General features: G+C 41.5%; 1 protein-coding gene across 1 annotated transcript; it reads right to left on the bottom strand.

Moving 5' to 3' along the window:
* Window positions 1-333: 333 nt before the first annotated feature.
* Window positions 334-15036, bottom strand: LOC6034293 (tubulin beta-1 chain). The gene is made up of 2 exons (XM_038251688.1): window positions 14714-15036; window positions 334-2014 (listed from the first exon to the last, which is right to left on the bottom strand). The coding sequence occupies exons 1-2, from the start codon at window positions 14768-14770 to the stop codon at window positions 728-730; spliced, it is 1344 nt and encodes a 447-aa protein (XP_038107616.1). The 5' UTR covers window positions 14771-15036; the 3' UTR covers window positions 334-727.
* Window positions 15037-24879: the final 9843 nt, after the last annotated feature.

Below are 24879 nucleotides of genomic sequence, written 5' to 3'. Positions count from 1 at the left end.
AATCTTGATCTTTTTTTCAGTGTGTGCTTCAATCGTCGATTTTTTAATAAGTTAAATATGTTTTTTTTTTCCTTTTTGTATCAATTTGCCTTAATTAGTCAGTATGATTAAAATTAACGAGTAAGAAGAAATGAGGTGGAAAGAGGCGGGGAAGAGGAGGACTGCGACGAAGTGGAACGAACCAAAGAGAAAGAAAGAGAACGAAAATGAGAGGAAGGAAGAAAGGAGAGAAATCAAACTCGACTCGAGGGGTGTTGATTTTAGTCGTTTTTGCCGTTCGGTTTTTTGAAATAACTTCACTGTTTTATTCTTGTTTTAAACGTTTTTTTTTTCTTATTTTCTTGTTTTGCTGAGCTGGCAGTGGTTACTAATTTTTGCAACTTTTAGTTTTGGTTTTTTTTTCTTATTTTCATGCTGCTGCGCTGGCGTTATTCTCTGATGCGTTTTGTTGTTGTTGTTGATTTTTCTTCACATTTCTGCTGATGTTGTTCTCGCTGACTTTTCGTTTTTCTTTTCGAAAAAAGAACGTTGCATTCTCTCGATTTCTTTTTGAAGTGATTTGAGTGTGTGGGAAAAACATGGGGAGAGTTAGTTTAGAAGAAAGGTGGCGCAGATTAGCCAAACATTCGGAATGCGAGAGATAGAGAGAAGGGGGGGTTGGGGAGATTTTTTTGTGGGGGATGTCGGGGAGTTTGAGTTGAGTTGGTGACACGTCGAGGGGCGGCGTTTAGTTCTCGTCAACTTCAGCCTCCTGCTCCTCGTCGAACTCGGCGTCCTCGTCGGCGGTGGCCTCCTGGTACTGTTGGTACTCCGACACCAGATCGTTCATGTTGCTCTCGGCCTCGGTGAACTCCATCTCGTCCATGCCCTCGCCGGTGTACCAATGCAAGAAAGCCTTACGACGGAACATAGCGGTGAACTGTTCGGAGATGCGCTTGAACAGCTCCTGGATGGCGGTCGAGTTGCCGATGAACGTCGCGGACATCTTGAGTCCTCGCGGCGGGATATCACAGACGGCGGTCTTGACGTTGTTCGGGATCCATTCGACGAAGTAGCTGCTGTTCTTGTTCTGGATGTTGAGCATCTGCTCGTCCACTTCCTTCATCGACATGCGGCCTCGGAACACGGCGGCGACCGTCAGGTAACGTCCGTGTCGGGGATCGCACGCGGCCATCATGTTCTTGGCGTCGAACATCTGCTGGGTCAGCTCTGGGACGGTCAGGGCACGGTACTGCTGCGAGCCGCGGGACGTCAGCGGGGCGAATCCGGGCATGAAGAAGTGCAGACGTGGGAATGGAACCATGTTGACGGCCAGTTTTCGCAGATCGGCGTTCAGCTGACCCGGGAATCGCAGACAGGTGGTGACTCCGGACATGGTCAGCGACACCAGATGGTTCAGATCGCCGTACGTGGGTGTGGTGAGCTTCAGCGTGCGGAAGCAGATGTCGTACAGGGCTTCATTGTCGATACAGTACGTCTCGTCGGTGTTTTCTACCAGCTGGTGCACGGACAGGGTGGCGTTGTACGGTTCCACGACGGTGTCTGACACTTTGGGCGAGGGCACGACTGAGTATGTGTTCATGATTCTGTCGGGGTATTCTTCACGAATCTTTGAGATCAGCAGCGTTCCCATGCCGGAACCGGTACCACCGCCCAGCGAGTGCGTCAGCTGGAATCCCTGCAGGCAGTCGCACGATTCGGCCTCCTTGCGCACCACGTCGAGCACGCTGTCGACCAGTTCCGCGCCCTCGGTGTAGTGTCCCTTGGCCCAGTTGTTGCCGGCGCCCGACTGTCCGAACACAAAGTTGTCCGGCCGGAAGATCTGTCCGAAGGGTCCCGAGCGGACCGAGTCCATGGTGCCGGGCTCCAGATCGACCAGGACGGCGCGGGGCACGTACTTGCCGCCGGACGCCTCATTGTAGTACACGTTGATGCGCTCCAGCTGCAGGTCTGAGTCACCGTGGTAGGCGCCGGTCGCGTCGATGCCATGCTCGTCCGAGATGATTTCCCAAAACTGTTGGGGAGAGGGAGAGAGAGAAAATATTCGTAAGAAACTATTCACTAATCAAATTATGAAGAACTTTCAGCGAAATTCCATCAAATTTGAACATCAACTGTGACGTTCAGTCCACCTCATAGCATCGTAGCTCGGGTGGCATCGTCGCAACTATCAAAGAGTTCTATTATCCAAGAAGTCAATTATCCAAATAGTGGATTATCCATTGTTTGCATTATTATGAGCATTGGGTTTTCATTGCCGAGAATCTTTTGTATCATCAAGCTCGATTTTCAAGAGTCCCTATTATCCAGATTTAGATTATCCATAGTTTCGACTATCCAAATTGGGTACTAAAGCCCTATGTCATTTTTTATGTACAACGGTAAAAAAACACGATCAAAAACCATTTCTGATCACTTTTTTTCATTTTAATGCAAAAAAAAAAATGACAAGACAACATTTTTTTGATGGATCAACTGTGGTCCCCTTGGAACGAGCTGTCAAGTAGGAACTTTTCTGTCAAGAAGGACCGCGAGGTTAATTTTCCAAAATTGATTTAAAAATCCATTTTAAACTCTATGTGGTCGTACAAAGGGTCATTGTACTCAGAAAAATAAGCTTTATCGCTGTAAACAATAATATCAGGAATCTAAGCTTCATTTTAGGACCCAATTATCAAAATTATGACGATTTTTCAAGAATTCAGAGTCAGCTCCAGTCCAGACTTTCGATTATCCGTAGCCTCGATTATCCAGAAAAAAAAAACAATCCAATCTTGATAATTGATACTTTGGATAGTCGAAGCTGTGGATAATCAAAATTGTGGATAATCATCATTCTGGATAATCAAAATTCTGGATAGTCAAAATTCTGGATAATCAAAATCTTGGATTATTAAAATTTTAAACCTCTATTTTCTAGCGCTGTCCAAAAACCTCAAAATTGCATAGTCTTTATTATCCTGAGTCACAATTATCCAGAATATTGACTTCATACCAAGAGTCTCGATTTATTCAGAGAAAAAGTACAGAAATTAGCTTGAAAAGACTCGATTTGGGGACTTCCCAGATTGTATCTTGATTATCCATTGTCATAAATTTAAGAAGTCGATTATCCAGAGTCCCGATAATTTTGGACCACGATTAACCACGAAAACTTCAATTGTTAAGGGTTTAAATCATTAAAAAATCTTGACCATTCATAGTTTGGATTATCCGGAGCTTAGACTATCCTAAATTTTTCATAAGGATTGATAATCAAAAGTATAAAAATTGTCCAGCATCTGATTATCCAGATGCAGTCCAGACTCGATTATCCGAAGGCCTTGGCAAAATTTCACTTCGGATATTCAAAACTTCGGATAATCGAACCACAAAAAAAAATTCGTGGTCTTATAATTGATTGTTGAGCTCTAGTATCACCCTTTAACTATTCTAAAGTGATTTCGGATTTTTAAATCCAAGATGGCGGCCAAAATGGCGGTGATGCAATATTGAAAAAATGCATTTTTTTTATTTTTTCAATTATTCAAATTTGACTAAAATTGGGTTGCAGAATACGAATTTGATGTATAAAGTAAGAAAATTAAATTACGAACATTCGGATATTCGAGTCTGGACTGTAGTCAATTATCCGAGGTCTCGATTAATCTGAGTCTTGACTACCCAGTGTCGCGATTATACTTTAACTTGTTCATCTAGCAAGATCTTGACTATCCAGAGTCTGGATTTTTCACTGTTTCGATTTTCCATAACCTCTCTTATCTATCAATAAGGTTCAGAAAAAAAGTATAAAATATGTTCAAGCACGTTTCTAGTAGAAAATCCGTTTTCAAGGGCTCAAAAACTCATAAAAAGCTATAAAAATTAGTAAAACGAGTTTGAAAAACGACCTTTCAACAAAAACTTCCCTCCCAAAAAGACCAACGTGTCCTCCAAACAAAGCAAGCGATTAAATCTAAGCACTCCTTGTTCTTTTATATACAATTTTTTTCATGGAGGACAATTTTATGACTCATCGCAGCAACCCTTAATTCTGCGGCAACACGCAACAATCTCCCCGCCCTCATTTCTCCCCACCACCCCCTCCTGAGACTATCGCAAGGACCCATCAGACCATAAATGAGGACACTCACTTCGTCGTTACCGCCGCCGCCTGCCTCGATGAGTCATGAATATTTCATATCCTTCCTTCCCCCCACCAAAAAAAAAATCCTTTCGGACGCAAGGTTTGGTCGATAAATGTCGCCGTCGCCGCCGCCGGCGGTCCTGCGCATGCTCCGACTTGGGAAAAAAAAGGTGCGCCGGGTCCGGTTGCCAACCGGAGGCAAAAGGGACGATGAACCCCAACTCCTGCCCTGAAACTGGGCAAGGACCTGCCGATGACTCATCGAGGTCGGACCTGTTTGGACCAGCACCGTTTCGATGGTTTCCCCGATCGATTGCGCTCGATTTCTCCCGTCGTCGCGGTCAGAAAAAGCAATTTTCTCATCAAAGTAGGCTATTGGAAAGTGATCGCGCGCCGCCGCTGCGCGGGGGCGTCGTCACAGCCTACTTCGATAGTTGAGAGACAGGTGGGCACGGAAAAAAAACCTTCATCAGTCGTGGTCGCCCCCTCAGCAAGCTACGCCGAATCAGGCCAGCCCACGACGAGTTTTTTTTTCTGCTACTTTTGAGGGCATCGCGAGGTGGTCTCAAGTGGGCGCGCGCGCGCCGCAAGCTGACGTGGCCAAATTGAACCGGCGCGCTCCCATGACCATAAATGGGAGGAAATGAGAAGAATTTGCATTGAGAGCTGAACTGTGTGTGTGTGTGGCGGTGATGATGTCATCGACGCGCTCCATAGTCGTAGTATGTCATGCCGTCGCGACTATCATGGTCAAAAAGTGCGCCGGAACGGTAGTGCTGGTGATGTTTTTTTTTGCATTGCTCGCAGTGAGCTCTGCGGTCATCACAGCCTACTACGACCACTTTGAAAGTGGTACAGAGTGGCATGTGCGGACAGTTAAAAGCCACGACTGAAGTTCTCAACGCAAGTAATTTAGATTAATTCTGAGCAGGAAATATCGTTAACAGGCTGTGAGAGTAATTTTTAGACTCAATATTAATTTGAATTCTTTGAAATGTGTATTCGGTTGTTTAAAAATGTTTTTTCCTTGAAAGCTATTATTGAACTGCTCTCAAAGATTTTAAAATCTGAAGAAATTATTGATTTTCAACGATTCCAAAGAATACTACTTGCGTTTAACTTCAAGTAGTGGGTCTGGCCATTGAATAGAATTATGTCGTGAGTTCCCTTTCTCAAAATTTATTGTTGAATTGCTATAAAGAGTTTTGAAATGTAAAGAAATTCTTTAATTTTAACGATTCCAAAGAATGCTCTTTGCAGTTAACTTCTGATAGTGGGTCTGGCCTTTGAATAGAAGTATGTCGTGAGTTTTCTTGCATGAAATTTATCGTTGAACTAATCTTAAGTGTTTAGGAGTTTATAAAAATTGTTTATTTTCAACGATTCCAAAGAATACTCCTTGCGTTTAACTTCAAGTAGTGGGTCTGGCCATTAAATAGAATTATGTCGTGATTTCCTTTGCCTTTATTTTATTCTGAACTACTCTAAAGAGTTCAAAATCTATAGAAATTATTGATTTTCAACGATTCCAAAGAATGCTCTTTGCGGTTAACTTCAAGAAGTGGGTCTGGCCATCGAGTAGAAGTATGTTGAGAGTGATCGCCTAGCATTCTATGTATTTTTTCAAAAGGCGAAACATTTTTTTTTCTTTTTTTATAAATTGAATCTGTCAAGGTTGAAAATAGCTTCAAATAAATTCAACTCCTAACCTCAAACTTCATCAAGCCTCACCTTTAAAAAAAAAAACAAGAATCAAATTTTAAGACTCTTTCCAAAAACGGAATTCGACAAGGATTCGTGACCATAAAACGACTGCGAGCTTGAGAACCGTAAACTTAACGAGCCCCACAAATAACAACAACAAGGTCCCCGCAAAACTTTTATTAGCGGACTCGGTGGTCGTTTCGAGAACCTCCAATTTATATCACAACACGCGTCCAGAAATGATGTCATAACATGACTTCTTTTAAGCGGAATCTACGTGAAGAAAGCAACGCCGTCAAAAAATAAAAGTTGGCCATGATAAGAAACGTAAACAAGTGGTGCGAGGTGCAAACAATTCTTAGCAACAACCAGCAGATACTTATTTTCAAGCGAAGCTTGAGAGATTACACTTTTTGCACCTGATAAGCTAGGAATTTTGATGCATTTTTTCAAGTCTGCTTAGCACGAAGCGCTAATGAGCGGGGGGTCTTAAACGTGGATCGTTAACCTTTTAGACCACCAAAAAAAAAACAAAGCAAGCAGTGCACAAGAAAGTGCATTTCTCTTTCAATCAATTTTTACTGCTATCATTCGCCGGGCAATTGTTTCCCATTTGATTGGTCTTTCTTTTTTTATAGCAGCGCACACCCAAGCGCGCACGCTATAATTTGCTCTCCTTTCTTCTTGCTCGGTGCGGTTGCTTTAGCGATGGATGACGGTGGAAAGTTTCCAAACTGTCCCACAATTGTACCGTTTACTGGCTCTTTTGGGAGAGCTCTAGATCGGGAATAGTAGGCCAAGCGATTCCATCGCTTTAGCAATCGCTAGCGAACTTTGTTCGCGAAAAGTATAAGTAGTTCGCGACCGCGGCCGCTTCCGACTTGGCGACTTTTTTTTCATTTTCTTCGATTTAAATCGATTTGAAGTGTAGAATTAAATTTCGCGACTTGAACCCTGCCGTTGAACCCCTCTCTTCACGGATGATGGCACGTTTCCGTTTCGGGTGTGGCGGCCACGTCAACAGATCCGGCGAGCGAAAAACTCTGGAATCCAAGAGTTGGGTGTGTGTGCCCGTTTTTATGGCTTCTTCACGTCGACGACGTGGCAGCCAGCAGCCAAGAAAACAGATAATCGACTAATTCATGGTTGAGCTGGTCCGTGTTCCGAGGCCTAGAATTAACCGTTTCGCGCGGCTTAGCCGCCGCCCCCGTCTGGTTATTGATTTGCAAGGGGAGCCAATTACCCGTTATGTACTCGCTCCCCGGTTGGTAAATCGATTGCACATGTAAGCCGAGCCAACGTGTAGTTGGCTGTGCAGAATGTTGTCAAAAAATTTACATACGAAAGAGGCGAAAAAGGGGAGCAAACATGGCGGTCGGAACATGATCTGCGTCGGTTCACGGCTTAATTGAAGGGAGCCACAGTAAAGCGAGAGAGCGCGCTTTAACGGATTTAATTAGTTGAATTGGCTTAATTTAAATCGCTTTCAGTTTGCATTGGCGAGCGGTGGTCACTTTCTTTCTTTAATGAACGGCGTCATGTTGAGTTATCGATGGCTAAATGACGTTTTTCCAATGTCTACCAATCGCTACTGAACATCAGCAATAGATATTTAAGCTTCTTGCTTCAGAGCTTAAATAAAATTGATAGCCATCGCTAACAGACTAGAACCACCAAAAAATAAGTAAATTTGAAGCGATCGCGACTACGATCCCATAAGACTTGGCGACTTTTTTTTACATTTTCATCGAATTTGACGCAAAAACATAATTTTTCGCCATTTTTCAATAAAATAATCAAACTTTTCGCAGAAATCAACTCAAAACTGCCCCCAAATTGCCAAATTGATTAAATTTTCCCCAATTTCAGCGCCAAATCCGCGCTCAACCGCCTCGCAAAAATGCATAATTCAGCCAAATTTCACCTCAGGCCCAAACTTTCTCGCGCAAACATCAACAACAAATCGGCCGCAAGATGAGTACTTTGCGCATGCCGGTCGCGCACCGCGTGGCGCAGCCGAGATCCGCGCGCGACCCGAGCAACCAGGAAAGAAAAAAGAGACAAGTATTTTTGGAATGTTGAGAGCGCCGCCGCCGTCCAACGACCTTCCGAACCCCAATCAAGACTTTCTCTTCTTCCGAAAAGAAAAACATCAACGAAAAGTGAATTTTGACGCGGGGATGGGAAAATGGTTCGGAAAGTTTCCTGACACGGTGCAGATGTGTCTGAGGTAATCGTGTTTATTTAGACGGGCTATCATCGCGTCGGAGAAAGGGGATGGGAACCTGGCATTCGTCACCCGGGCGGGCCTCATTCAAATGTTCCGCGGAGCGGATGACGTGCGCGATCGTAGAGTGTGAAAAGAGAGAAATATGAATGAAACTAGCTGTTGATCGCATCGGAGTAGGCGGTGATATCGAAGACGCGCCCTAGGCAAGTGATGCGACCCCCTCCTCTCGAAAGGAAGCACAAATAACAGTACTCAAGTGTGAAATTTGAGTCTGTTAAAATTTTCGTTTTAATGACTGTGAGTCGGTACAATTTGGAAAGGAAGGGGCGCGGCGCGCGCGCCCATAACAGTACCAATCAATCTTTCCTCCAACTTGCGGCGTTGGCGGCGATAGCTCTAATTAATCCACGACATTCACCGAACGAAGAGAAGTCGGAGTCGGAGAGATAAATTGAAAGTGATCAAATTGCTGACGCGCTGCGGCACTGAATGCAATTGGAAGTTTTGAGAGATTGGGATCTATTTTTGAGTCGATTGTTATTGCTTGGGGTTTGGAAATGGGCCCGGGTTTCGGATTACCGATCACAAAAGACTGCTGATTTGTTGACTAATGATCGTAGCAGGCTGAAGAGGTTTGGGAAAACGATCAGTTTCAAGTAGATCTGCGTTTAGTTTGATCATACTTCTTGTCAAAGTTTTAAGAACATTTGTAAAGTTTAAGCACCAATTCGGTTTAATACCTTTAGATTTAGCAAAGAAGATTCAACAATCGCTATTGAAATTGTATATAAGGAAGACTGCTTGATTTGAAGCTCAAATAAAATTGATAGCCATCGCTAACAAACCGAAACAAGAAAAAAATAAGTAAATTTGAAGCGATCGCGACTAGGATCTCATACGACTTGGCGACTTTTTTCATATTTTCAACGAATTAGACGCAAAAACATCGATTTTTCACCACTTTTCACAAAGATACTATTTTTCGAAGCAGAACTTTGCCATCGGTTACAGTTTGAAATTTGGAAACGATCTTGAAAGTCTTTCAAAGCAACTTTTGAAGATTGTCTTCAATCGGAATGTCGGAAAATTAGCTAGATTTGGATATCACTAGCGCATTGTCAGTCACATTTTAAGAACATTTGTAAAATTTTAGCACCAATCAAGATAAATAACTTTAGAATTGGCAAAGAAGATTTAACAATCGCTATTGACACTTTAAAAGAGTAAATAAGAAAGACTGCTCAAAGCTCAAATAAAATTGATAGCCATCGCTAACAGACCGAGACAAGAAATAAATTAGTTAATTTGAAGCGATCGCGACTACAATCCCATACGACTTGGCGACTTTTTTCATAATTTCAACGAATAAGACCAATTAGATGCAGTTTTTGAAGCAAAACTTCGCAATTTGTTACAATTTGGAATCCGGAACGATCTGCAATCGAAAGTCTTCCAAAAAACGCTATACGCATTCCTAAAGTGAAAACGAAGGGGAATTCCGTTCCCTGCTCGAAATCTCACTCAGAGCTCCCATTCCCACGAAACAAAAGAGAAGTTCGCGCGGCAGCACCCGGAACTCTCGGAGGTCCGCCCATTCATCAACTCGCAGGGCCCTCTCGAGACTTGGGCTCGAACCATCGTGTAACATAAATCATAACAAACCATAAAACGGGTTCGATCGCCTTGGCTTCGCGAAAAATCGTGTAATTTTTTTTTTTTTTTCAACTTTCCATTTACGGTCAGGCTGGACACATTTGGACCTCTCTCCAAAGAGGGTTTACGTCAGGTTCGCCAAAGAACCGCGCTGCCTTTTACAGTTATCTTTTCATCCCAACTCAACGAAAGAAACGAGGGAGATTGGCCAAAACGGAGAGCTGCTCTGAAGAAGCGCATTCCAGCGCGGTGCAGTCATCATCGCGGGAATGGGAAATAACTGTGCCGCGAGGCCTGAAGGCCTCGGGGAACATTAACGACGACGTGGTGTGGTCTAGTCTCGAATCGAATTTTATGTTTCGGGAGGATTTTCCCTCCTTCAAAGGGGACGTGTTGTCACAGCTGCACATCGCGTCGCGATGCATCACGGACGGAATCGTCGCTAAATTTAGAGGCGGACCCACACGCGATGCGACGCGTCGCGTCGGATTGTGTTCCCTTCGTTTTATTGTGTGGGGACCAAAAAAGACCACAAACCGCTTCGAATCTCCCTCATTTGATTGATTCCGAGATCGTTTGTTTTGGGAAGATTTTATGTTTTTCTTTCCCGAAGAAGATTAGTAGGCGCGCGGAGTTGGACATTTACGACCTACTGCGATCGTGACAGCTCGAAAAACGACGACGACGACACGAAAGACAAAGCATGTTCTACGAGCACCCTTTTGTGACTCTAAAACGGCCCAAGGGCCGGAAGCAAACAGCTGCGCGGTGCCACTTTTCGGGCCTAACTGGCAAAAATGGTACTTGTGAAAAGCTTGGCTAAAAGGCCGTCACCTGGAGAGTGTGTGTGTTGAAAAATGAACAAACAAGCCAAACACACTCGGTGGCGGCACCCCTCGTCATCATCACCGGTGTGTGCCGGATAAAGAGGGGGAAAGAAGCCCGGTAAATTCCGTTGAAATTTGAAAAAAGAAAAAAAAAACGCAGCCGATCGTAGAAGGCTGGTGTGCCGGTGTGAATTGGAAGCGAAAACAAAAATAATGTGAGAAAAGTACAGTTTTGGCAAACAGTTGAGGTGAACTGGAGGGAGCGTAGATCTACGTCAATCGATTGAAAGAGTTCGTTTTTGCTTTCAATTCTAGTTGGAGAGAAATTTCAAAGGAATTCTTCAACTTTGGCAAAATCTCATGGCAGTGTTGCCAGATCCTTAAATTTTTTAACTTATCAGAAAGTTTTTTAAAATATCCGTCGAAACCCACCAAAGCCACCTCTTATCACTGAATTCAGTGTTGTTAACTGAAAACTGCACTAATATTTATTTTTCAGTGAGATAAAACCAGCTTAAGGTGGTATTAAACTGTGACAAACAAACAAACTCGCACTTTGACAGTTAGCAGCAAACTCGCAAACAAGACAAAATGTATGCAAGCTGACGTTTCTGCAAACAAATGTTGGCGAACAAACGCAGACAAACTGGCAAACTGTCAAAATGTGCGAGTTTGTTTGTTTGCCGTAGTCTAATAACTCCTTTATTTTTCAGCTTGACAGTTGGACAGCTTCACATGAAATTTAACTGTAGTTCAGCAAAAGCATATTGAAAATTTCAGTTTTGCTATTTTCTATAAATCAAACGCTTCAAAGCAAACCTTGAAAAGATCAAAAAATCGCTTCGCTTGTAGACGGTGCTTTAAGCGGATTGCAGACTGGATTTCGTCAGTCTGCAATCCGCCAAATGTACCTCTTATTTGGAAGACGGGAAGTGTTGATGTTCCACATTTTAAAGGGGATAAGGGAAAATCTTCCAGATAAGTTTTGCTTGGAGTTGAACGGTTTTGAGGACTGTTTAAGGTCTAAGGATTCCTTAAAAAGTTTCAAATATCACCTAAAATGAAGATACCGTAAACTGGGGTGACTTTGATAGCCCGGGGTGACTTTGATAGGTTTTTCAAATGGCCATCAAATTGATATCTAAACATTTTTGAGAATTCTGAGTATGTAACTATTAAGGGATAGCTTATTATCGAACAAATATGCAAAAATGTGACTGTAACATTAGATGTATCAACATTAGTGGCCAAATCAAATTTCTATCTATGTTACCCCGGACTATCAAAGTCACCCCAGTTTACGGTACCTCAAAACAGTGTTTCCAGTTTATAAAGTTTTGTGACTTATCGGTAAATTCTTCGAGAACAACTTGTAAATGGTTCCGAAAGTTATGCTTCTCTAAATTCAGAAAATCCAGTATCTAAAAGTGTAATAATTTCCGTAAGTTATTATTAACTTCAGACAGGGTTGCCAGAATTTTCTGGTTTGATTGCCAAGGAAATTGTTATTTACATGCAATGATGTAAATCGTAACAGTTTTATATGCATTTTTTTACATGATTCATACAAAATGACTGAAAGTCCGGTAGAATTCATGGAAGTATTCTAAACTCTAGGCAGGGCTGCCAACAAAATCTCTGCCAGAGATAACCAAATTAAAATCTGTTTAAAAAAAATCATAAGACCGATGCAAGTATTTTTCAAAGTTTATGTCAAATTTATCCAGAAATAAGTTTAGAATATTTTCTTAAAAACTTTGCATGATTTTCAATTGTACCCAGTCACGAAATATTCTAGCAGAGCTGGTTCTGTCAGAATCCTGCTAGAACGGTGGAACATTTCTGCTAGAATGCTCTAAGAATATCCAGATCTCTAAGAATTCTGCTAGAATCCTGCTAGAACGTCGTGACTGGGTAATAGACGAAATCTAACACAAATTGCGAGTAATCCCCCCAAAATCGATAAAAATTTCATCGATATCAGCCGACACTTTTTTAAACTGATCGGAGAAATGCAAAAAAAAATTGGTTCGTTTGTTTTGACAAAATTTACGTGAACAAAAATTTCGTAACTTGAAAATATGTGTTCAACAGACTTAGTTTTCAAAAATACAAAATATCTCAAACACAAACTTTCTTTGATTTTTTGGCCAAAATTTGTTCAAAAGATTATTATTTTGAGTAAGTCCAAATGTGTACCAACATTTTTTTTTTTCAGAGTTCCAGAATAGACCAAATGCAGATAAAATATAAAGACTTTTTTCTAAGGAAATCCAGACTTCTCAAGATAAAAAAAATGTCAACTCTGATGTAGATTCAATGTAGATTAAATAAACATTATTTAAATCATTGTAAAATTTAATTTTTAAATAAACTATAATTTTTTAAGATAAACTAAACTGATTTTATTTCTTCAAAAAATTACAGATTTTCTAAAAGTAAAAAAAAAATAAGTCGAAAATTTCAGTTTCGTCGAGCATTTTAGAAATTCCTCGAAAAATATGCTAAGCAAAACGAATTTTCTGTGTATACATAAAGGTGTTTTTAATTTGAATTGGGTCCTAAAATGAAGCTTAGATTGCTGATATTATTGTTTACAGCGATAAAGCTTATTTTTCTGAGTACAATGACCCTTTGTACGACCACAAAGAGTTTAAAATGGGTTTTTAAATCAATGTTGAAAAATTAACCTTGCGGTCCTTCTTGACAGAAAAGTTCCTACTTGACAGCTCGTTCCAAGGGGACAATAGTTGATCCATCGAAAAAATGTTGTCTAGTCAATTTTTTTTTGCTTCAAAAATGAAAAAAAGTTATCAGAAATGGTTTCTGATCTTTTTTTTACGTTGTAGATAAAAATTGACATAGGGCTTTAGTACCCAATTGGGTACTAAAGCCCTATGTCAATTTTTATGTACAACGGTAAAAAACACGATTAAGAACCATTTCTGATCACTTTTTTTCATTTTAATGCAAATTTTTTTTTGACAAGACAACATTTTTTCGATGGATCAACTATGGTCCCCTTGGAACGAGCTGTCAAGTAGGAACTTTTCTGTCAAAAAGAACCGCGAGGTGATTTTTTTAAAATTGATTTAAAAATCCATTTTAAACTCTTTGTGGCCGTACAAAGGGTCATTGTACTCAGAAAAATACGCTTTATCGCTGTAAACAATAATATCAGCAATCTAAGCTTCATTTTAGGACCCAATTGCCAAGTTTTTAGAAAAAAAAAGGAGTGGCAAAATGTTATTTTCATTATCTAAAAAGCAAAAATTTAAGACATTTCCGCCCTAATCAATTGCATCTTTTCATATTTTTTTTCGGTTTAAATTCCTTCAATTCAAAACACATTTTTCTTGCATTTTTCTCTCCGTGCCACCAAGCTCTAAACAGGGTTGCCAGCCTTCTTGGACGAGTCTCATTTTTTTGGTCGCTAATCCATCTCCAAATTCCAACAGGAATTAGCCATCCAAAGCCTGCTGCGCCCATTTTCACTGTGTTCGTGTGCTAACCGTGCGCGCAAACGATTCAAACACTCACACAAAACGAATTTTAACGGAAATTTCTAGCCCCCTTGTGTTGGTGAAATCCGACATTTCTAACCTCTCTCTCGCACAAATTTTTGGCCGGATAGTCCGCATCAACGGTCATTTCAAACCCGGCTTCGCCGGCTACTTGGACCACTTTCCCGAAATGTTAATTTCATTTACCGGTGCGCGGTAGAGAAAATTAAAGAAAATCGATTGATTGAAGCAAAGGAAAATTGCAAATTTTGGCCCCATTTTTGCTCGGAAAAGCGCGTGCGCCAAACTTTCGAACAGATGATATTGGAGGAAGGAGATTTTTTTTCTGGAAAAATCAATCGTCACACGCACTTTTTTTATTCAATTGAGAATCATTCTTTTAGATGAAAAAAAACGACTTCAAATTAGCACGTTTGAATCTTCTTCTTTTGGCACTGCGGCACTTTATTTTTGCAAATGGCTTGGAAGCCATCTTGAAACAGATTCCAGACAGCAGCAGCTTGCTTGGATGACACCACACGGAAGGAATTTGGCACTTATTTTTTCCGTTTCCCAATATGATGGAATTTTCGTTGAACAGTTCGTTTTTCACAGAAAATTTCTTCGATTTCTGACTCGAAAGCGACACACAGAAAAAAAAATAACCTACCTTGGCTCCAATTTGGTTTCCGCACTGTCCGGCCTGGATGTGGACGATTTCTCTCATGGTGGAAAAAGTGGGGTTTTCTGACTTTTACGAAAGAAAAAAACGCCTAATTCGCGCTTACTCGAGTTTTTTAAAAACTTTTAACGGGACGTTTTTCTGCCACAAAACTGGAGAAAAACCTGTCGTGTCTTTTTATTCTTTTGCTTCTTCGCAACACACTTGGGCTGCTGTCTTTTCACACACACAGAACAAAGTAGGCTGCGCTTTGCTAGCTTAAAACACCTCGGACAACTGTACTCCTCGACGATCACACACTAAATGGCCTGCTGCGGCTTGGTTTTGTCGCTTTTTGCTCGCCCCGTGGCCGCTCTCGAAAATCGGTTTGAGAGAGCGAGCTCTCTCTCGCTCGTTTTTTTTTCGTTCGCGCTCGCACGCACACCATCCCAGCGGTGGAACAACGCCCTGGTTTTTGTGTTTGTGTTGGCGCGCGGCAAAACGAGCGGCGGCAAGCTGACGCAGGGATGCCGAAAAAGACCGGTTTGTGGGGTGATGCGGCTAGGGTAAGGGGAGTGATTACCGGGTCGGGAGACTGGGCGAGATTAATCATGGATTTTAATTTTGAATTTATTGCGAATGCTGCGACTGGAAAGAAAACTCCTAAAATCAATCGCCTTGTACCAGTGCATTACGATAAATTTATTGTCATTTTGTTGGAATTCATAAAGCATGGATTTCAGGTATATTAATGATAATAATTAATAATTTTTATCAATGTGTGTTGTTTTGTCAACTTTTTATTCAAAATTTAAAAAGTCCTTTAAAATTGAAAATATGTTTTAGTGGAACCTAGATCGGAACATAAAATAAAGAAGTTTTTTAAAAATTGTTAAGAATAAAATTTACGTAAATTTTTATTATTTCTTGGTTTTTGAGGCAAAAAAATAAAAACAAAAATGCATAAACCTAGGCATAAACAAACTTTAGACAGTTGTATTCCCCTAGAATTTTAATTTTTACCCATATTGTTGGTTGAAACCCGTTCAAAACATGAACAAATTCAAACGCAAACTGTTTATTTTTAAGGGAATTACGAACAAATTTTACCTGTACCGTGTTTTCAGGTAAAAACTTGACTGCAAGCTTGCACATTTGCGAACCTTAGATATTACTAAAACTTCGACTACCTTTGTTCAGGTAATGAGATGAATATTGAGAAAATCGCACTTTTCTCACAGTTGAAAAAATAAATTTAGTTTTTAGGCAACACTTTTTTGAAAAACAGTTCTGGTGTTTTTTCAAAGGTCCTAAAAACATTTTTTTTATTTCTTGCTTTTTTGGGTGTTTTTGAATAACCGTGACTCAAGGCGGCTTCAAAAACACGCAATAAGCAAAAAAATAATTTTCTTTATAAGATCATTAAAAAAAATCAAGGGTTCCCCAATTTTAAAGTATTTGGGTTGAATTCTAGGAAATTGTTATCAATTTTGGAAACAGCTCAATGTTTATAAACTTTGTAATATAGATTTTACGGATTCACTTACTTGATTTTTATCCTTTCTATGTTAATTATTGATTTCGAATGGGCCCTAACATTAAGTACAGATCGCTTATTTTTCTGTACGTTCTTGAAACATGAAAATTTATTTAAAAAATAGAAGTGCGGTAGGGTGATAAGAAAAATTTAAAATTTATGATAATCTCAAAAGGATACACACCAGTGCTGTTAAACGTTAATTAACGTTAACGCGTCCGTTAATCGTTAAAATTAACGTGAACGCGAACGGAGCCTACGTTGATCTTAACTTTAACGCGAACGGAGCACGTTAATTAACGCGTTAATCTTTGTGAGGCTCCGACTTTGAGGGCCTGTATCTCCCAAACGGTAACATCTAGCGGGTTACTTCCAGTTGCATTTTACGGGCATTAACTGTGACTATGAGTTCCCGGTGAAGTAATTTGTTCAAAGTGGCCACCGGTTCCGGCAACCCGGAACATCCGTCAAGCATGTTTTTTTAAGTTTTTGTCGTTCAATCGTCATTTGAGCCAATGTTATGAGACGTTTTTTGTAGTACATAGGTATACTGACTATATTGGGTCAGTTCAGGGTATCTGTGGCCACTCCGGAACCGATTCCATGGTACCACGCAAATGGTTCCGACCAAGGGGTAAGACAGTGAGTAATTTTGAGAAATTTTGAGTAGAATTGAGTAACATTGAGCCACTCAGAATTTCTGAATCTTCACAACCGACGTAACGAATTTTGACAGTGACATTTGAGAAAATGACAAATCACTCAAAACAAAAAAAAAACAACGTGAGGCAGCACTTTTGCATGAAATTAAAAGATCAGCAGAGCAGGTTATATTTCATGTTTTCCGGTTCGGAATTTATGTAAAAATATTGGCCGACGTTGTCCGTCGTCCGTCTGGACAACTCTCCGGCCATCATCTTCGTCGACGAAATTGACGTTATCACCACAAAACGTTTCTAGCGGTGCTGAAGCCACCTCGTGGGAAGGGGTGAACGACCGTGTCTGGAGCGCAACAGAACCGGTGGTAGTGGTGGCCTGCCGGGTGAAAGTAGCGGCGTGGGCTTTGGAGGCAGTGATCTCGGAGGTCCTGGTGAGTCGACTAGAACTCGTCCACTTCGTCTTAACCGCGGAAAGGGTTTGCGAGGTCCAACGAGCTGGATCAACACCACGACTTACAAAACCAGATGGACAGATTCGATCAGACAACAGACCGCCTCCGCTTACATCAATGCCGAGCAGCTACAGGATACGATCCGGAAGAGGATGAACTGCTTGAATCAAATTTTGCAGATCCTGCAGACAGACATAAACCTGTCGGCGGAGGGCGACGGAATCAGTCTGTATCGATCCGAATCTGGAGGCGGGGCGGATGACAACCAACCGTAAGAGGAAGACGCATGTTCAAACACAACTGGAGCTACTCCATAACAAAAGTATTGAGCAAAACCCCGTCAAAACGCGGCCATCAAATGAAATGTGGTTAGTTTTGCCCTTCCCAAGAAACCGTCGAGCCTGAGTTTCACGATGTACGTTCCCATTCCCTGCCGGAGTTGGCGGCCCAAGCGGCCCCTAGCGAAGTTAACGTTGAGAAGTACGACGGTTCAATAAAGAGCCGGAACTGCACCCGAGGTGAAACCAGAACAGATTACATCAAGCCCCCGATCGAGGAATGCATCAAAACCAAGCGCAAGCTACTGGGAGAAACGGAAATAATCAACTCGTTGTAGCGCAGGGCAAGGTGGCCTCTCACTGGAAGAAGTCGGCCTGTGACAACAGGATTGTGCCTAATTTAAGCAAGGTGAACTCAGAGGACATCAGCGCCTTGTAGGAGTGTCCGCGCAAGCCAATTTTCCTGCCGACAGAACGGACCAACGGAACGGGACGGACCAAGAGCAGTTGTCTTTGCCCGCCTGGTTTGATCAACCGGAACGTGGTTCCATCAGTATCAATCAATTTAAAAACGACCGCGTTTTGTTTTAACAATTAAATAAAAAAAATAAACTTAAAAAAAACCTGAGCGAACATGGTATGCACTTTTAAACTGTTTAAAGCAGTTGTTTTAGATAAATGAAATTCGAGAAATTAAGTCTGGTGACTGCTTCGGAGTGATGACGTGTTCCGGCGGATTGCCGATTCATTTTACGGAACAGCGCAAAGCTTTTAAGATTAGCAAATTCTAGATACTTTCAATGCGGAAACCGGCCTTGGATAATCAGTTGTCCCTTCCTCCAACTGTTTCAACGAAGCCATTCCGGAGATGTGCAGATAAATATCCGAGTAAAGCGGTGAAATGAGGTCAACAGCTTCAACGAGCATGAAGCCGGGACACCAAATCTAGAACCGCCACGTTGTCGTAGTAAACACGTACAATAACTGAGGTTTTCTCTCTTGCAGCACCTTCCGTAACAAAATCCGGAACAGTAGGAATGGTCTCTTCCTTTTTCTGATGGAATATGGCCAAATGTGGGAACTTTCCCAGCATCGTAGCGTGAAAAAAAAATCTTATTTGTTTGTAAACACGTTAATCTGTCAAAGCATATTCAAAAATTCCGTAACTCAGCGAGAAAAGAAAATCAAGAGGAGCATTGAGTAACTTTGAGCCACATTGAGTAATTTTGAGAAATTGAGTCACTCAGTTTCTCTCTGTCCTACCCCTTGGTTCCGACGATTGTGATATTCAAAAGTCGACCTGTTGCTTATCAAACTTCGTATAATTAAAATCATTAATCATCCATTATCATGCTGTGCCCTTTGACCCGATCGGACCACTCCGGAACCGGTTACCGGTGGCCTCGGAGGAAGTGTACTTAGTATAGAAAAAGTCCTTTCATGTGACATATCAAACTTCATGAAATTGAAAGTTATGACCACTTAGATGATTTGATGATTCAGTATGAAGATTTTTTTATATTATTCGGGAAATATTTCCGATGCACTTTTGTATTGGTTCCGGTTGACCCGTCTTTTAACTACAGTGCGCTTGCAATGAGTAGGCTACAAGATGGTACGCAGTTGAAGTCCCATTGAACTGTATCCAAGTAGGCCAATTGGGTACTAAAGCCCTAAGTCAATTTTTATGTACAACGTTAAAAAACACGATTAAAAATAATTTCTGATCACTTTTTTCATTTTAAAGCCAATTTTTTTTTTGACAACACAACATTTTTTCTATGGATTAACTATGGTCTCCTTGGAACGAGCTGTCAAGTAGGAGCTTTTCTGTAAAGAAGGACCGCGAGATTAATTTTTCAAAATTGATTTAAAAATCCATTTTAAACTCTTTGTGGTTGTACAAAGGGTCATTGTACTCAGAAAATAAGCTTTATCGCTGTAAACAATAATATCAGCAATCTAAGCTTCATTTTAGGACCCAATTAACCAGCTGAATTGTACAGGTTTGACACTCTCGCCGGTTACCATGGAAACCCGATCAGAGAGCCAGTAGTTGCTGTTTATTACGTGAATTGTCAAATTTGCCTAATTTTTAGTTCAAGGCCTCCCAGATTGCGTTATGGAACCACTTCTGAATGTTCTGTCGATGATTTTAAAACCAGCCAACCAAACCAGTGTATAGCTAATATATATTAGCATTGTCAGCACTTTCTCTATGATGCAGGAGAAGCGAGAAGTTTGATATGTCACATGAAAGGACTTTTTCTATACTAAGTACACTTCCTCCGAGGCCACCGGTAACCGGTTCCGGAGTGGTCCGATCGGGTCAAAGGGCACAGCATGATAATGGATGATTAATGATTTTAATTATACGAAGTTTGATAAGCAACAGGTCGACTTTTGAATATCACAATCGTCGGAACCGAGGGGCGCGACAAAAGTAAGAAATTAAATAAATTAAATTAATTAACTGCCGAAATTAATTAATTAACGAGAAATTAATTTTGTTTATGATCAAAACATCGCCACCTCTTCTTAAACCACATTGGTTTGACAGTTTGACATCACGCGTGTTTGTTTTTGTTGTGTTAGGTGGAACTGTCGCAAAAAAATTAGCAGGAGAATTCAGGAAATCAGGAAAAGTTGCTGAAACAGGAGATGCTGGCCAGAGGATCGGGAGGGAGAAAAGTTCTTCGCTTTTTTTTGAGACAGCGTAGTTGCTCGGTGAGGACCGCATCGTAAAATATCCGAGGGCATTCGAGATCTGCGCGCCTCTCAGTTGTGCCTTCAGTTCCAACAGCAACGCTTCAAGTGCCCAGCAAGCAAGCTTCTTTTGCTCCCCCGGTGTAGATGGCTGGGGTTGCTTAGCCTTTGGCAACAACTCCAACCTCCCGATCGGTTCCGGCTCAAGCTGTTCAATCACCCCGATCGGACAACTTTCTGCTCGCGTCATCATTACAGCAGCGCTGGTCCAATCGACAGCGGAATAACAATCTTGTCCGCTTCTTCCTCTCCAGCAGCAGCAGCGGTAATCGCCCAGCAAGTGGAGTCCAAGATCAACAACAACCTTCACGCGAATGCGCAGGCGCACAAGTTTAACGATTCGTAGGGCAGCAACCAGTGGACGCGCTCAAGTGGTGGTGCTGGAAGTGGCGGAAGTGGTGTTATCTATGTCACAATTAATCACGGTGTGGTTGGTGGGGGGCATCACAGAGGGCCGCACCACCACTATCAGGCGCAACAAGTCGGAGGAGGTCGGGGCCAAGGACAAGAACCCGGCGAATCAAATGGCGTTGCCGGAGCTTGAGAGCGAACCGCTGCATGTAGGATGAGTAAGTGATTATGAGAAGTTTCACGAGATAAACGTTTGTTGTATTTCGTTTCTCCTCTCAGGTGAATGCGTCGAAGGCACCAGTTTACCGTAGAACTGCCGTATCATCGCCGGTCAGTTCCAAAGCATCGAGCAACTAGACGACACCACCTTCCAGAAGTTCACATCTTAGTCTGCAGAAGCAACATTAACAACAATCACAGCAGCCTCAACTGATGGCATGACCTCCAACGAGTAGCAGTGGCCATATGCAGTCACAGATGTGACAACAACAACACCAGCAGCAATATCAGTCCGGACCGTACCCGTCGTCAAACGAGCAGAACGTCATCATACCTCCACAACAGTCGGGTCAACCGCCAAGCGGGTTAGCCGCAGAACACCTCGTTCCAGATCCAATCAATTGTACCGGCAAATTACGTAGGTTTAGTAGTGCTTACCACCGCTCAATCCGTGACACCCTTTGGTCCCATGATGACCACCATCACCGGTACGACCTTGAGCCCGGCGGTCCAGAAACATTTGTAAGACAGTTAGAAAAAAAGTTTATATATTTGTTTAAATGGTTTCCATTATAATGAAAAAATAAATCAATTATAATCAACAAACAACTGCCAAAAGGGCCCAGACAACTTAAATTAAATTGAGCACGCTTGTCGGGACGGTGCTTTTATGGCGATTTGTGAAACGCGAACAGATTGTAATCACCATCGGGTTGTCGTCTTGTCGATCTTCCTAGAGTCGAATCACCATTCCAATGAATTCGCCGTAATTTCTGAGATGAATTCATCTTCGTGAAGATAGAAAGAAACGACAGGTGACGACGCCTGCTGACGTAGTAATTCTTCGAATCGTGATCCGGACTGGTCTTGGGGGATTTTGTTCCGAGGCACATCTCAATAAATACATCGCAACTCTGGGTCAGTCATGAAGCTCAAACGAAGACGCCTGAAACAAACAGTAATTTGCTGACTGCGTTTTTTTTAATTACTTTAAAACACTCACGGCATACTGCGGTTTGAAGAAGCCCTTACCAACAGCGTTCCTGATGCACCGGAGAAAGGTTTCCCCGCCGCCCTTGAGGATGTCAACTTCTATGAAAGGGAACTCGATGTACTTTCTCGCTCGATTTGTCGTAGGTTCCGGAAATGGACGAGGCTGGCCACCAGATCCACGACAGTCTCCAACGTAGTTGGCAGGGTAGCCGGCTTCTTGGTCTGGCTCATGTCCCGTGAGGGCTTGTTCCGGCCTGTGTTCCGTGGACGGGTCGTCCGTATATGCGCACTCTGCATTGAGAATAATGGTGTAGGACATAGTCTGGTTCGGAGGAGGTAGTAACTCCGGTGGTCATTTAATGGATCGTTTTGACTTGGACCCCTTGGACCGGAGACGCTTCCAGCGGGACGAATATCTTGCGATGCTCACTGGGTGACTTGATAGATTGCACAGATTTCTTGTGGTCACTGCTTCCGCCGTCGAGTTGGAGCCGTACGCAGAACGTGTACCTCGTTGAAGGTGATGTTGGAGTTGGAATCTTTGATGGGCGATGACTTTTGAATTGGCCAGATTCCAGAAATGATGAAAGTTTGTTTTGGAAGCGAAATTGGATTCAAAACAAAAATAAAAACAAATTTGACAGCCGCACGCAAAAGCAAAAACAAAGTTTTCAACAAAGCAGGTGTGGCGCTGTCAAATGTCAAATGGTAAGAGGTATTTAATTCCTTAATGTATTAAATGCTCGCATTTAATACATTAAGGCCTTTGTCACGCCCCTCGTCGGAACCATTTGCGTGGTACCATGGAATCGGTTCCGGAGTGGCCACAGATACCCTGAACTGACCCAATATAGTCAGTATACCTATGTACTACAAACAACGTCTCATAACATTGGCTCAAATGACGATTGAACGACAAAAACTTAAAAAAACATGCTTGACGGATGTTCCGGGTTGCCGGAACCGGTGGCCACTTTGAACAAATTACTTCACCGGGAACTCATAGTCACAGTTAATGCCCCTGGAAGTAACCTGCTAGATGTTACTGTTTGGGAGATACAGGCCCTCAAAGTCGGAGCCTCACAAAGATTAACGCGTTAATCAACGCGTTAATTAACGACGTTAATTAACGTGCTCCGTTCGCGTTAAAGTTAAGATCAACGTAGGCGTTCGCGTTCACGTTTATGTTAACTTTTAACGATTCCGTTAAGTTAAACGTCGTTAATCTAAACGTTTAACAGCACTGATACACACTAACTCGATTCCTTAGACAAAAATAAGAAACTGTCCGAATTTTGAGCCAAATCTCGGTTAAGATTGGGGATGTAAAAATGTATGGGGAAAACATCGTCTCAAGATTCAGAGAGTAGATGCTGCTCGCTAACTGGGCTGATCGAAAAAAGACGAAGACAACGTTAATGCAAAATATGTTTTAATAAAAATAGAAAAAAAGTAACTCGAGAACATTTCTAGAATTCACTCCATCAATTTACTTTGAATATGACATGAACTTTCATATAAACTTAAAAAGGATTTTTTATTTCTTTAAATTGATGGCATCCGCTGACCCCTCGTTTATTTTGTTTTGTTATTGTTTTTGATGTTTGACTGCTTTTGAACTGGGCTGTAGCCCAGCCGTGCCGAAAGGTAGCTGTGGAGACCAGGTACTGTTTTACACTTCGAATTGTGTGAAAAAATAACCAAATCTTCAAAATAAGCAAAATAATTTGAACTGTTAAAATCGAGGTTAAATGCAAAAAAATAAAAAAAGTATAAAAATTGAAATTACGAGCAATGGTTTCCACATTTTAATGAAAAAAGTGTTTTAACATGCATTACACACCTGTCCAGTTGTTTTGCCACACTGAAAGCCCGACCATGGTAATTTTAAGAACATTTGCTAAAAATGCTGCTTATTAAATTAACTGTGCCTTTTTGGTAAAAGTAAACGCAAATATGGTCAATTGTACCATACTTCCACAAAATTGCATGGTAGCAATTACAAAATCATTATCATTCTCTCGGTATTGGACGGTTAAAATTACCATTCCACTCTCGACATAGTAAAACGGACTGCGTTAATCAGTCAATCCAAGCACGGATTGTTTTTACGTCGGTGCGTGCTCTCAATTTTACCCTACAGTATGGTAGCAACTACCATGGTTGGGTTTTCAGTGCATCATTAGTTTCCAAAATATCTAAGTATTGACGAAAATTTTATTTTTCGCGAAAAAAAAATTGTGGTTCCTGAACTTTGGAATTTCCTAAAAATTCAAAACCTTTTTAAACAAGCCCAAACATGCTGAATATGATTATCAATGCAGAAAATTGCATTTTAGATTGTTTTCAGTTGATTAGACTTCTATTTTCATGGAATTTTTTTTTTGGAAAAAATTGTTTTTGCCCCCTGCTTTTTCAGACCAATTTTAAAGGCGGGGGGGATATAAACTTTGAAAAATATTTGCAACGGTCTTATTGAACCTTAAAAAAACACTAGATGTCAACTCCATAGTCGTGTAGAGACGTGTAGGTGTGTAGGATTGCGCTAATTTGAATTGAACTCTCGAAGTAGCGAGATTCTGTAGTCCATTTGGCAGCTTCTGAAACTCGGTACAATCATTTCAAGCAAATCAATGGTCCTATGTGAGTTTGTAAACAAAAAGTGTATCCTACTCACGTCAGTGAATGTTTACATTAGGGGTGAGCAGAATAAACGCTTTGCTTACAAATTTACATTGGCCTAATAACATTGTTTTACTTGATTTAAAGATTAGAAGGAATGGAAAAAAATAAAATTGCTTAAATTCGAATAAATTTTTAACCGACTCCTAAACATGTCCATCTACCCTACGCAATAAAATTCCCATCCAAAGCCAACGCCTTCGCACAAACCCACACCATCAAAGGAATTTCGTGTACA

This window comes from Culex quinquefasciatus, chromosome 2, assembly GCF_015732765.1.
Source record: "Culex quinquefasciatus strain JHB chromosome 2, VPISU_Cqui_1.0_pri_paternal, whole genome shotgun sequence".
NCBI classification, from domain to species: Eukaryota; Metazoa; Arthropoda; class Insecta; order Diptera; family Culicidae; genus Culex; species Culex quinquefasciatus.
The sequence above is the reverse complement of the archived record's forward strand: the minus strand, read 5'-3'. Positions and strand labels throughout refer to the sequence as shown.

Excerpts from the sequence above, each read along its gene's own strand:
- LOC6034293 (XM_038251688.1), bottom strand. The coding sequence starts at position 14,770 with ATGAGAGAAATCGTCCACATCCAGGCCGGACAGTGCGGAAACCAAATT. Across the intron at positions 2,015-14,713 it reads GAAACCAAATTGGAGCCAAG|TTTTGGGAAATCATCTCGGA; the intron begins GTAGGTTATTTT and ends TCTCCCCAACAG.